The 13,775-nt window shown below is 52.5% G+C and overlaps 1 protein-coding gene across 1 annotated transcript; it reads left to right on the top strand.

The window, feature by feature from the left end:
• Positions 1-2,750: 2,750 nt before the first annotated feature.
• On the top strand, positions 2,751-5,149 carry LOC123138239 (geranylgeranyl diphosphate reductase, chloroplastic). Its single transcript, XM_044558169.1, has 3 exons — positions 2,751-3,336; positions 3,818-4,273; positions 4,367-5,149. The coding sequence occupies exons 1-3, from the start codon at positions 2,840-2,842 to the stop codon at positions 4,800-4,802; spliced, it is 1,389 nt and encodes a 462-aa protein (XP_044414104.1). The 5' UTR covers positions 2,751-2,839; the 3' UTR covers positions 4,803-5,149.
• The last annotated feature ends 8,626 nt before the right edge of the window (positions 5,150-13,775 follow it).

Here is a 13,775-nt window from a genome sequence, read left to right as displayed (position 1 = left end):
ACATCCTATGTAAACACAATACAACTCATAGTCCAACTGTAACCTACCTTGTACACAATATTCGACACAACTCCAACAAACTTCACCTTGGCGAATATTCTCCACCACCTTGAATTCGTCAATGCGTCAAACTTTCATGTACATTGGACTTGAGTTTATGCCATGAGTACCGCTGCTACTCCGAAGACTCCATGTGACTCCACCTGCAACTTGTAGTCCCTTCTTTTCTTGACCACAGTCAACACTCGAGCAAAATTAAGTTCCTTGATACTCTAATTTATGCTCCCAACTTTCAGAATATCAGTCCAACGCCATCACACACTGATCACTGACCTGCGTGAAAATGAACAACTCACATATTGGGTGTCACACATAAGAGTTACCTGAACTCAACATCACCGCTCCTTTCTTGTCTGCCTGTGTGAAACTTGAAGGAATTTCACCATTGCTTGTAGTCATCCCGAGTCAAATTCGCAGTTGTCTCACCACATGTATGACCACCAGATCCCTGGCCCGTCTCTATGTCCCGTGCGTGCCGCATGCCTCGTCGCTATTACCGCGTCGAGCCTCCGCTATCCCGGTCGAGTCTCAAGGGTCGCAAAACCACACCACTCAATCCCCACTGCAGAGTACCACCGATCATCACCGACCGATGACGAGTTTCACGCTTCCATCAGACCATCGGGCTCCAGTCCAAACTACGTGTCTCTCGCTTTGCCCGCTGAAATAGGCTTTGACTCTCTGACGTCTTACCCCGTAGCCCCTCAATCAGCACCGGGTGAAGTCTTCCGTCAGACTCCAGCTCCACCTTCAACATGACTCCATGGTAGATGATTAGTCCACCCCTGCGCCTCATCGACTTCAAGCTCCGTGTATACACCATCCTGAATTAATCCCGCACCATAGTCTTGTCGAAGCCACACAAGCACTCAGGCCTGTGCCACATGTTTCCACGTCCAGAAGTTGGTCACCATCAGCATCACGCTCCTACATCGTTGTCGCCGATCCCACCACCGTCTTCTGTACCAACCGACTTGCGTCGATCCCGTCAGACTGCCCAGTCCGACCCAGCCGAACTCGTTCGACTGTATGACACGCTCAAGGCTCCCAAATCGTCTTCCGCGAATTTCCATTCATCACATGATAATTCCATCTTTGCTGACATGACTTCCCCCAACGCCTTCAAGCATCCTCATTGTGCCAACAAATATTTCACCCTTGTCTGATCTATCCCTTCAACGCCAAAGTACACGAGCAAAACCCAGCATGGTCTCGCCTCCATGCACTAGTAGCAATCCACCAAACGTGATCTGCTCCCTTGGCTCAACTCCTGACGCTAAGCTATTTGCTTTGTCCAAGTCCCTTGCTAGTTTCCGATGGATGTACCAATGGATTTTTGCTTTCTCGATTTGATCTGCCTCTTGCCTCCTTGTGTCAGATAAGGACTCGGTCCTCTTCTTTTTTTACCAAACAAATCTCACGTACCTTCCAACAGCCAAAACACTACTCACTTCGGATCCAACGTGCCTCACGTTCGTGGACGGACCATGGCCTCCTGCGATTGGGCCTTGCTAGGCCGCTTGCCAGTATCTCGCCCAACGCCTTGGGCCACGCCCGTGCGCACCTGGATTTCGCCACTGCCGCACACGCCCCGATCCGAGCTGCACGTTTCCCTGCTGTACTCTCGCTCGCCCGATGACCGATCAACCGATCGACCACCGCACGGCTCTTCTGTTGTTGGCACACGCACACGCGCCTGCTGGTTCCGATCTCAACCACGGACTCGGCGAGATCGCTCCCGATCCGACAGATAGGTTCCTCTGCCACGCGTTGCACCGCCGCCTCTTCCAATCGCTACCGAGCAGAGAATCTCCGCCGTAAGCCGAACTTTTCTGCCGCCACCCGCGACCAGCTCGACCGATTCCACGAATTCTCTCGCTCCTTTTTCCTCTAGATCAACAATCCACAACCTCCGAACAATCTAGCTCATGATACCACTTGTCAGAATAAATCCGAGGCATACTGTCGATCATCCGAGGATCAAGCAATCACACAAGGCACGACACCGAGATTTGTTAACGAGGTTCACCGATATGGCTACATCTTCGGGGCTTGACTATGGGCGCTCCTCCCTATGACACCGCTACAATACCGCACCCGGTCGACCTGGACACCGGCACATGCCGCCGGCTTCCCCTGCGTTCCGGTGCTATTATGTTGGCATATGTTACATCGTCTGTCTACCCCCGCTATATATGAGAGGCCTAGGATACAAGTGTTCTACTAGGACACGACTCCACATCCTATGTAAACACAATACAACTCATAGTCCAACTGTAATCTACCTTGTACACAATATTCGACACAACTCCAACATGCATGGTGGTCTTGAAGCAAGGACGGGCCTGATTTTTTTGATTTTGTTTTTGCATATGCCGTTTTCCAAAACAAAAGTGACATGCATAGTGTTTATTGGACATCATCGTAGAGTATTTTTGACGTGGCAAAGCATCGCCCATCACTCGGAGTACACAAGGAGACAAACAAGCTCGTCCGACTTGCAAAACCACGTCCACTCGCTTGGACACGACAAAAGCGAAAGCACACAAAAAACCTCATCCATACGCGCGATCCGGGCCGTCCAGGGCCCGGATCCGACGGCCGGCCTCCCCCGCGATCCCCACTCACGGGCCTCATCCTATCCTCGGCCTCTCCGCCCCACTTCACTACTACGTGTGCGTGCTCTGCTCGCGCCTCACAGACCAGACCCTCACTCGCTCGCTCACTCCCCGCCGCACGTCCAGCTCGAGCCAGCCGAGGAGCTCTCACCGCGGCAACAATGACGTCCCTCTCCTCGTCCGCGGCCGCGGCGCGCGCCACCTTCCTCCCTTCCTCCTGCCGGGCGCGGCCGGCGGGCGGCAGGAGGTCGCAGCTCCTCGTGACACGCGCGGCGGCGTCCAGCCCCAAGCTCCCCGGCGGGCGGAAGCTGCGGGTGGCGGTCGTGGGAGGGGGCCCCGCGGGCGGCGCGGCCGCGGAGGCGCTCGCCAAGGGCGGCGTGGAGACGGTGCTCATCGAGCGCAAGATGGACAACTGCAAGCCGTGCGGCGGGGCCATCCCGCTCTGCATGGTGTCCGAGTTCGACCTGCCGCTGGACCTCGTCGACAGGAGGGTCACCAAGATGAAGATGATTTCGCCCTCCAACGTCGCCGTCGACATCGGCCGCACGCTCGCGCCGCACGAGTACATTGGCATGGTCAGACGCGAGGTGCTCGACGACTTCCTCCGTACCCGGGCTCAGAAGGCCGGCGCCGAGGTCCTTAACGGCCTCTTCCTAAGGTATGCATCGGGCCATCAGATGCTAGATTATGAGTATGTCTGTAGTAGTTCTCCACTTGTACCGCCAGCCATCGTGTTGGGTTTCATTCTGGCACTATATTACCGAGCACAAGTGCTCCAATGCCAGAGTTTGGGGGGTCGTAGCATTAGAATTGCACGATGAACTAAGTACGAGAAACTCTTATCTTTGTGGCTTCACCTTCATCGACTACTGTATTTGGCCTGCATGCATGTGTGTCAGTAGTCCACACTCAGGTTATCAGTAGTACCTATGCAAGGCTACTAACTGAAAATCATTTCATATTTGACATATCAACTGAACGAACTGAAATACACATGCAAATTTACGGAGCTTAATGCTAAAATTACAGCCATGTTGTGCTAAAAAGTCTGTGGCTAAACAAATGCCGTTGTGAATAAGCTGTGGCTCATCCCTGTTTTGAGGTGTAAACATTGGCTGATCGATATTATCCTGGCGCAGGTATGAGGCGCCCAAGGAGCGCAACGGCACATACACGGTGCACTACAACCACTACGACAGCTCCAACGGCAAGGTGGGCGGCGAGAAGCGCTCGTTCGAGGTGGACGCGATCGTGGGCGCGGACGGCGCCAACTCCCGCGTGGCCAAGGACATGGGCGCCGGCGACTACGAGTACGCCATCGCGTTCCAGGAGCGCGTCAAGATCCCCGACGACAAGATGCGCTACTACGAGGAGCGCGCCGAGATGTACGTCGGCGACGACGTGTCCCCCGACTTCTACGGCTGGGTGTTCCCCAAGTGTGACCACGTCGCCGTCGGCACCGGCACCGTCACCCATAAGGCCGACATCAAGAAGTTCCAGGCCGCTACCCGCCTCCGCGCCAAGGACAAGATCGAGGGCGGCAAGATCATCCGCGTCGAGGCTCACCCCATCCCCGAGCACCCCAGGCCCAAAAGGTAGCAACAAACAAAAAATTCCTCTGTTTCTTGCAACAAAGGTTTTCTAGCCGATCAACCGGGGTCTCACTCGTCGTGTTCGATCGTCATCAGGGTGTCGGGGCGGGTGACGCTGGTGGGCGACGCGGCGGGGTACGTGACAAAGTGCTCCGGCGAGGGGATCTACTTCGCGGCGAAGAGCGGGCGGATGTGCGCGGAGGCGATCGTGGCCGGGTCGGCGAACGGGACGCGGCTGGTGGACGAGAGCGACCTGCGCAAGTACCTGGCGGAGTTCGACCGGCTCTACTGGCCGACGTACAAGGTGCTGGACATCCTGCAGAAGGTGTTCTACCGCTCCAACGCGGCGCGGGAGGCGTTCGTGGAGATGTGCGCCGACGACTACGTGCAGCGGATGACCTTCGACAGCTACCTCTACAAGCGCGTCGTGCCGGGCAACCCCATCGAGGACATCAAGCTCGCCGTCAACACCATCGGCAGCCTCGTCAGGGCCACCGCGCTGCGCCGGGAGATGGGGAAGCTCACCTTGTGATCGCCGACCCGCCGGGACGTTCCTGACATCCTGCTTGGGTCGCTCGAAACTGCGGCGGATCGACCGGTATAGCAGAGATCCGCGGCTGATCGAGCGGATTTGAGGCGGAGGAGATGAGAATAAGGTAATGGCGTCGATCCAGAGGTCGTGTCTTGGTCGATCCTGTCCGATTTTCTTGTACAACGTACGCATGCACGGTGATGTTCAGACTTCAGAGCAGTTCGTCTGGATTGTTGAAGCACGCCAATATTCGATATGTGAATGAATGTAGTATAAGCTAAGGCTTCAAGTTTTTGTTCATGATTGTTCTCACGAACGAGAAATGGAATGAAATGGGTTAACAACAACCAGACAGCACGCTGAATTTAGAGATATGTTGTGGGATATCCGGTGAAAACAGTGATAACTCTCAACAGATTCTTAAATAATTATACACAACCAGTTGCATCAGTCAAACATGAACTTTAAGATCAGCTATACGCCTCCACCAGCCTTCGTACCCCTTCGTCTCACTCCAGGCGATTAGGGTTCCTTGCATCTGTCGGCGAAGCCGAGGTTTTCCTTGGCTGATGTAATCTAATGGGGATGCGGTGGACCCCAGCCCTTGCCGGCGGGATAGGTCCTGCTCTGCTTGTAGGTGTTGCAGTGTTGCCGCCCCCTCGATCAGCGCTTCTGTGTCCCGGGCTTCACGAAGACCCACCCAATATGTTAGGAACGAACGAGCGTGACAAATCAGTTTCGCACGAGCTACTATTGCTTACAAATTTATTTGAATTTTGTCCAGAAAATGAATGGGGTTTTGTTAATATTTATGGGGTTAAAGCTTGTGTAAGGCTAACATCACCACCATGTAAAATGGACATGTAACAAATGCTAAGTTTTCATCCCAACTATTAATCTGCATCGGGAGTTGCAAATCTATGGTGTGTGCTCTGAAGCAAAACCCACTTTGATAAATCTCAAGTGAAAAAACAAAGGGTGAAAAACACTTGAGTAATTACCTCACAAATATTTGGTGTTTACTCACGATTATATTTTGTTCTCTATTCGTATCTGTACGCAAGATATATTCTGTTCTCTAATCTAGAGTTGGAAATAATATGTGATTTATATGACACAATAGACAATATTGATAATATCCAATAATTTCAGAAACCAAAACCAAGATTGTGATTTTTAACTACTGGGAAAAGAAATTTATGATCAAAGTTTGAAGTTGAGTAAACAAAATGTGTACTATGCATACTGCCGGATGGAGTATGTTATTTCGAAGTGCAATAGTTAGATTATAACATGTTCTACATCCCCGTCATGCATCAAGAACCTTACCGAGTTTCCTCTTTATTCGGCGCTCATGCATCTCCTTGTAACAAGCTTGCCTAAACACCTTCGTCTCCTTGTCCAGCTCAACATCGGGTCTCTCCGCAATCAGTTTCATCACCTCCAGCAACTTATGTACCACCATCTTAGTTTTCTCTGCCTTCTCCGGAGTGTCGTCCTTGCCCAGCTCCTGCACAACATGAAATTGAGACTCACATACACTTGCAAACTTACATGCATATGCTGAAATAAATCAGAGAGTGCTAGAAGAGTTTTTTTTTGGGGGGGAGGGGGGAGGGGGAGGAGTTACCTTAACAACATCGATGAGCTCCTGAAGGCTTCTCACCGTGCGCCACGGCCACCGGGGGATCCCAAGCTCCCTGCATCTCTTCTTCAGGGACGTCAGCCCCACATTGAGCTCCCGCGCCGCCTCATCGATCGGCATGCAGAAAAACTGCGACACCAACTCGAAGGTGAGCGATGGCTTCTCCACCGCTCCGTTGCCCAGATGCCCTTCTGTTTGTGTGGCTTTCTCCATGGCGTGTGGGTTCAAGAGATGGCACCGCTGCTCGCCTGTAGTACCTAGCGTGTGAAAGGCGACTCCTTATAGTGCCGATGGTTTTACACGAGGCACTAGAGGAATTACTGCACACCTTGGTAATTGTATTGACTCATAGGGTCAAACGTCCAATGAGACTAGAAAGCTTTCTCATCTCCTTTTACTCTTTTGTTTCAGATTTATGGCATAATACACATATTCCAAGAACTAAGTTTGACCAACAATTACACCAATAAAATTTAAATTACATTTATTCTAGAGTATGAATTATGCGACATAATTAACACCATTGGATATATTCAAAACAATTTCTATTATCAGTATATATTGTTTGAAATACCATATTAAAACAGAAATACAACAAAAAATGCTTAATGAAGTCTGAACGCCAGCTATAACATGGTGTGTTAGTAGTAATCTTGACATGCATAGATTGTTAGCCGCATGCATAGAGGAGCGTGGATCATGGTCAGTTAGCCGGGCCATATTCAGTTCGTTGGCTGGCTTGATGTGTCCAGATTGTTAGCTAGCTTTGCACATGGAGTTGTGTGTGGGCTCGGTCATTAGAGGATAACCACCACGATGGAGTAGTGGCCGGGAGTTCAGGCTAGTCAGTGCGTGCGTGGAGTGGTGGCCGGGTTGTGTGTGTGCGCGCATCGTGTATAAATCCCCCGCCTGTGTACTCTTGTAAGCTGAACCGAGTGTAAGCCATGTAGCCACTATGAAGAAGAAAAGATTAGGGCGTTTGAGCGCCCGTGGAGGCGTTCGTCGCCAGCCAGAAAATCTTGTGCCCACTATTTTTCTTCTTCCACCTCCGTTCGAGTGAGAGGAGAGGTAGCTAGAGGGCTTCGGTTCCAACAATTGGTATTCAGAGCCAAGTTCGAGGGGCGGCCGTGGCGCGCGGCGCCGTCAGCGGAGCGCGGTGGCGCGAGGCACAGAGACACGTCACGATGGTGCACGGAGCTGCGGGTTTCGGCAGCGGCAGCGAGTGGCGCTCGACGGGACGCAGCGCGGCGGTAGCTGCATCGACGGCGGTGTGCAACAGCGGCCGGCGAGGTGGCCGCGTTGCACGGCATATGTGACGGCTCTTGCTGGAAGCACACGGTGGCATCGGGCGGCAGCAACCATGGCGACGAGCTTGTCGCGTCGGGCGCGTGTATGGGCGCGCGCCGGGTGTCGTGGTTCTAAGACTGACAGTAGAAAGGGGGTAGGTATGGAGAGGGAGATCTCAGCTATGGTGAAGGTGTACACACGAGGTTTACGAGTTCAGGCCCTTCTCGGTGGAAGTAATAGCCCTACATCTCGGTGCCCGGAGGCGGTCGATTGGATTATACGCGTGTGATGTTACAGGGGGTGCGAACCCTTGTGCCAGAGGAGGGGAGTGGCTTATATAGAGTACGCCAGGACCCTCACCGCCCTCCATTACAAGGGACTTAATGTACATAAAGTGGGGGTGTTACTGGTAACGCCAGCCTTAAGTGATGTTAATGACCTTAAAAACTATGGAGTGAACGCCTGCCTGTTGTAATGCTGAGTGACTCCTGGTCTTTGGTAGGTCGAGTGATTCTCTGGATGGTCGAGTGACAGTAGGGAGGAGGACTCCCGAGTGACATGACTGTCGAGTGGATTGCACTCGACATCTTCGACTAGGGGTCTCTTGCTGCCTCTTGGACTTCTTATCTTCTAGGGTAGGACCTTGGGTAGGACGTATAGGTCAGGCCTATAACCCTAACCCAGGTCTGTATCCTCATCAGTAGCCCCCTAATGGATTAAGGTTCGAGTGGAAAGTAGGTTGAAGTTGAACTTGTTCTCAGCTTTGCACCTTCGCGAGCGTTTTCTGCAAGATGGAAAACTCACGTTGGTACTTCAGCGTCGACTCAGTTGCCTTGATTCATTTAGAGAGTTGTCGACTGAACTTGTGGCATCGTCTGCCGAGTGCTGTATTAGAGTGCAGGATCTCGGGCGCGATTGACTGTTGTGTATCCCGAATTTCACGGGATACGAAATTTCGGTGAAGCGCGCGGTACGGGGAGCGCCGAAGCGGGCGGAGCGGATAAACAGTGATCCCTCGATTTTCGTGCTGACTTTTTCTCCACGTACGTTGCGCGCGACTGTCGCGGGATTTGAAAGGATTGCCTGGTCCCACGCATCAGCCACTCGGAAGCAACCCTTTATAAGGCAACGGGGCCGAGGTGTCTGCACTGTGCACGCCTATTTCTCCTCCTTCTTCCCCCGCTTCTCCACCGCGCCCAGCTCTTCTGCTCTCGACGCTGCCACTCTGCTGTCGTGGTGAAGGACAAGACGGCGGCGCTAGAGCGTGCAAAGAAGGCGACGGGGGCGGCGAAAGGCAAGAAGCAGAACCGCGGGTCGTCATCGCGAGCGGGGCTGCCATCGGGCTGGATCCAGGGCGATTGGATCCGGTCTTCGCTTCGGCAAGAAGATCTGGACGAGATGGCAGAGTCCGGACTGATCGCCAAGGGAGCGGCAAGGCTGCCGGAAGGGGAGATGGAGCCGCAGCCTCTACCGGGTGAGTGTGTACTGCTCGCCACCCATGTCGACCGAGGTTTTTCGCTCCCTCCGCAACCCTTTTTCCGGGGATTCCTGAATTTCTTCGGTGCTCAACTCCACCATTTTTCTCCCAACACCATCACGTATCTGGCCGCGTTCGTGTCGATGTGTGAAAACTTCTTGGGGTGTCGACCGCACTGGGGTCTTTTCAAACATATCTTCACCATCTGATCCCAGCCGGTCAAAAGTCGAGTGACTCAAAGACCCATGTCATCCAGATGTGTGGGGGTTTAGGTATTCAGAAAAGGCATAGGAGTTCTTTCCCTGCTATGACTCTCCCTGAATCGGTTAGAGGCTGGCAGTCGACCTGGTTCTACTGCCAGGACGTCACAGCTCCAGGTCAGTCAACTGGCCTTCCCCACTTCACATTCGACCGTGTCCAGACTCCTTTTCCACTCAAAGTGACTGCTGCTGAGAACGTGGAGACGAAGATGTTGGTGGAGAAAGTGGTCCAACTTATCAATGAGGGTGTCACCAGCCTGGACCTGCTGGAAGTGTTCCTCAGTCGACGCATCCAGCCTCTTCAGGCTCGTGATCATCCTATGTGGTTGTATTCCGGACCTGAAGACACCGCTCGGGTCCACCCAGAGGAAGTGCCGTCCAAGACCGTAGCTATGTGGTTGAAGAGTATCACAGGCAATCAGGACAACCCCAGGGGATCCAGGCGAGTCATCCCCTTTAGAGACGACAATCCGCCCGACAAGGTATGCTCTTTTATTCCGACTGCATAGTGTATATGTTCCAACTGTACTTGATGTCGGCTGACTTTTACTCGACTTTTTGTCTTGTAGGTTTTTACTGAAATGTATTCGATGCCCAACAGTGAACAAGCTCTGGAGCAGGGCCAGGAGGGAGAGGCCGGCGCAGAAGATAGTGGCGACTGGGAGTCTTCGGATGAACAGGAGGAGGAGGAGAGCAAGGAATCGAACGACGAGGAAGAAGTCGACTCGCCGCCGCGTTCCGAGCACCGATCCAAGCAGCAACATGACCCGGCAGGTAGGCACGGGAAGAACGTGGCTCCGAGTACCCACGCTCAGAAGCGCACTCGGACGTCGACTCCGGAGCCGACGGAGAAGGTCGCCAAGCAGCCCAAGGTTGCTCCTCCCAACGCTCGAAAGACTTTGCCGCGGATTAATATGGACGTCCCTGTGGCTTCGGGGTGAGTATCACACTTATGTTTATGCAGACCGACTGAAATTTCTGTTCTGACCAATTGGATCATGTATCTTTCTAGCCCCACCTCCGCTGCTACTGACATGGATATCGATAAGGCACCAAGAGACGAGGAGGCCACCTCTCGGGCTGGTAAGTCGTCAATCGGCTGAATTTCTGATGTTTCTCCCTTTTTGTAGTTCTGCAAGAGATCATCATGCTCCCTGATGATGATGAAGAAGAAGCGCCTCTACGGGAGAGGAGGAAGAAGTGCAGAGGCTCAAGCAGAAGGAGGCTTGAAATTCAAGTCCCTCAGTCGACGCCGGCGCTTGAGGCGGTGGTCGAACGTTCCGAAGAGCCGGTTCGGACGAACGGCACATTCGCTAGCCCGCTGACGACTGATCTCCCATCGGGATCGACTGCATAGACTCCTACCGCTCCAATGCAACCCCACGCGTCTGACCCAGTAACTGCTTCGACTGCCTTGGAGCCATCACTCTTTGCCGCGTATCAGACCCCAGACAACTCGCCGAGTGCCACCAGGGAAGCTCTTCGCCAGGTGAACCTTGTCATGGAGCAGGTGAAGGTGATGCACGAGGCTAGTCAGGTGGCTTACAACGCCAACACTGCCCTTCAGACCAATGTTCAGGTCAGCAAAACTCCGACTGAACTTTTGAATGTTGTTTTATATCTGATCACCCACTGGGGTGTGCCTTTGTTTGGAGCTTAGGAAATCTTCCACTCCACTCGACTCGAGCTGAATCTCAATAAACTGTCTGGATCAGTGGGGGCACGCCAAGTGCACCCACTGGGTGTAGTCCCTGAGACCACGGTCGACGGCTAGCAGTCGATTGAGGTCTTAGAATGTACCATCTCTCTTTTTTTGGACTCACGCTGGGCAGACCCTGCTGAGTATTGATCTGAACCAATGGGGGCATGCTAAGTGCACCCACTGGATGCAGTCCCCGAGACTACTGTTGAATATTTGATTTGGTAGTAGTCTTAGAGTAACTTTTCACTATCACTGTCTCTTATTTCTGTCGACTAACATATCTCTCTTGCTGACTGCACAGGTCTTGTGACCTTGGATTTCGACTTTCCGAGTTAAAGAAGAAGCATATCAGCGTTGAACTTGACCTTGAACTCGCAAAGAAGAATCTCAAGACTGCTCAACAAGAGACGGCCATTATTGGAGGTAACCATTCGATTGTCTTGTCTGCTTAGCAGCTCGCACTTTCCATTGCTTTTTCTTTCAGTCTCTTTGAACCGAGTGACTTCACACAAGCAGATGTGCGTAGTGAAAACCACCAACTTCAGGCTCGTCTGAAGAGTGTTGTTTCTTTAGAGAGAATGAAGGAGGCTTTGGAGAAGAAGGACCTGGACCTTGCTGCTGCTCAGAAGGAAGCACGTGAGAAGATGACGCTTGCAGACCAGAAGCTCGCTTCAGTCAGCAAATTGGAGGAGGAGAGCGCGAAGTTGAAGACCACCATCTCAGAAGCTAATCGAGAAGTCGAGCAACTGAAGAAGGACAAGGAGAACCTGACCACTGAAGTTGGCGGCCTCAGAACCAAGACAGACAAGCTAGAGTTCTATCTGGAACAACTTGCCGCGAAACTAGTCCTGAAGCTTGAAGGTATGGTCACTTGACTAGTTAATTGTCGTCGACTGAAGTTTGTTGTAATATTGCCGACTCATTGTTTTTCGCGATGGAACAAAACTTTGTCAGGACTTTGAAGCTGAAACTGGGCAGGTCGAGACACGTCTCGACCCCATCAATTATCCCGTGAAAGATGACGTTGTGATGAACCTGCTGCGATTGGAACCTTCACGCTTGGACGGCGCAGTTGCTTATCTGGCTCGACTGAAGGCGGCGATGACCCAAGTGGACACCGAACTCTGGCCTCGGGCGGAACTCTCTCAAGACCTCGAGTCGCTTATGACTCGACTCAATCAGATTCCTGGCCGAGTGGAAGAGTGGAAGAAGTCCTCCGCTCGCTGTGGTGCTGATGTCGCCCTGTCATTGATTCGAGTGCACTGCAAGGAGGCTAAATAAGACAAGCTAGCGGCCCTCAAGGTAGTGAATACTAAGAAGCACTCCTTCTAGTCCTTCATAGACACCTTCCTCGAGGTAGCCACTCGTATTGCCGACAGCATCGACCTTGACAGCTTCTGCGATCCAGCCAGTCCTTCTCCCACCGAGTGACTGAAAACATTATGCTTCACCTTTATTTGCCTCGGAATGCCAAGTGATTTTGTAATCGTTAATACTCCTTCGGGCCTGATGCTCGAGTACTTTGATCTGTGGTTAGGAACCTTTGGATTTATCTTTGAATATGTTGCGTTTATCTTCGAGTGAAACTCGTTCTTCTCTTGGATTGGTTTCTGTTTGTTCGATGCAGCTTCTGAAGAGGAATCAGCAGTCGACCAGCTGGACAAGCCTTGAGCAGCATTGATCAGCTCATTAGCAAGGCACTCAGCAATGGTCTTGATGTTCCTGTCAGCAGTTTGCCTTGGCACCAGCCGTTGGATGGGCCTTTGATAGTGCGCACAATCTCGTCCTTCTTCTTGATGGTGCAGCCCAGGGGGGGGTCGTGGTTGACCCGCATCACTCGGCGGGACTGGTCGGCTTATCAACGAGGCATTTAGCAATGGTCTTGACATTCCTGAAAGTGGCTCGCCTTGGCGACACGCTCAATCTCGTCCTTCTTCTTGATGGCGCAACTCTGAAGTGGGGGTCGTGGTCTACCCGCACTTTGTTGTCCTTGTGGATTAGGATGGAGCGTATGGCTAAGTCTCCGAGAGAGAAGATCAGTTTTCACTCGGGACGATTTTTCAAACTTAGGCGAGTACTGGACTGCAGCTAAGCCCCCGAGTGGGAGGATTGCTCGCCACTCGGTAGGATTTTTCAAACTTAGGTGAGTATTGGACTGCAGCTAAGCCCCCGAGTGGGAGGATTGCTCACCACTCGAAAGGATTTTTCAAACTTAGGCGAGTACTGGACTGCAGCTAAGCCCCCGAGTGGGAGGATTTCTCACCACTCGGTAGGATTTTTCAAACTTAGGCGAGTACTGGACTGTAGCTAAGCCCCCGAGTGGGAGGATTGCTCACCACTCGGTAGGGTTTTTCAAACTTAAGCGAGTACTGGACTGCAGCTAAGCACCCGAGTGGGAGGATTGCTCACCACTCGGTAGGATTTTTCAAACTTAGGCGAGTACTGGACTGCGGCTAAGCCTCCGAGTGGGAGGATTGCTCACCACTCGATAGGATTTTCAAACTTAGGTGAGTGCTGGACTGCAGCTAAGTCCCCGAGTGGGAAGATTGCTCCCACAATCTCGTCCTTCTTCTTGACGGTGCAGCCTCGGGGGGGAGGGGGG

The sequence above is a fragment of the Triticum aestivum genome, chromosome 6B, assembly GCF_018294505.1.
Source record: "Triticum aestivum cultivar Chinese Spring chromosome 6B, IWGSC CS RefSeq v2.1, whole genome shotgun sequence".
NCBI lineage: Eukaryota > Viridiplantae > Streptophyta > Magnoliopsida > Poales > Poaceae > Triticum > Triticum aestivum.
The sequence above is the reverse complement of the archived record's forward strand: the minus strand, read 5'-3'. Positions and strand labels throughout refer to the sequence as shown.

Coding starts and splice junctions, on each gene's coding strand:
- LOC123138239 (XM_044558169.1), top strand. CDS start 2,840: ATGACGTCCCTCTCCTCGTCCGCGGCCGCGGCGCGCGCCACCTTCCTC. Junction 3,337..3,817: donor CTTAACGGCCTCTTCCTAAG/GTATGCATCGGG, acceptor ATCCTGGCGCAG/GTATGAGGCGCCCAAGGAGC. Junction 4,274..4,366: donor GAGCACCCCAGGCCCAAAAG/GTAGCAACAAAC, acceptor GATCGTCATCAG/GGTGTCGGGGCGGGTGACGC.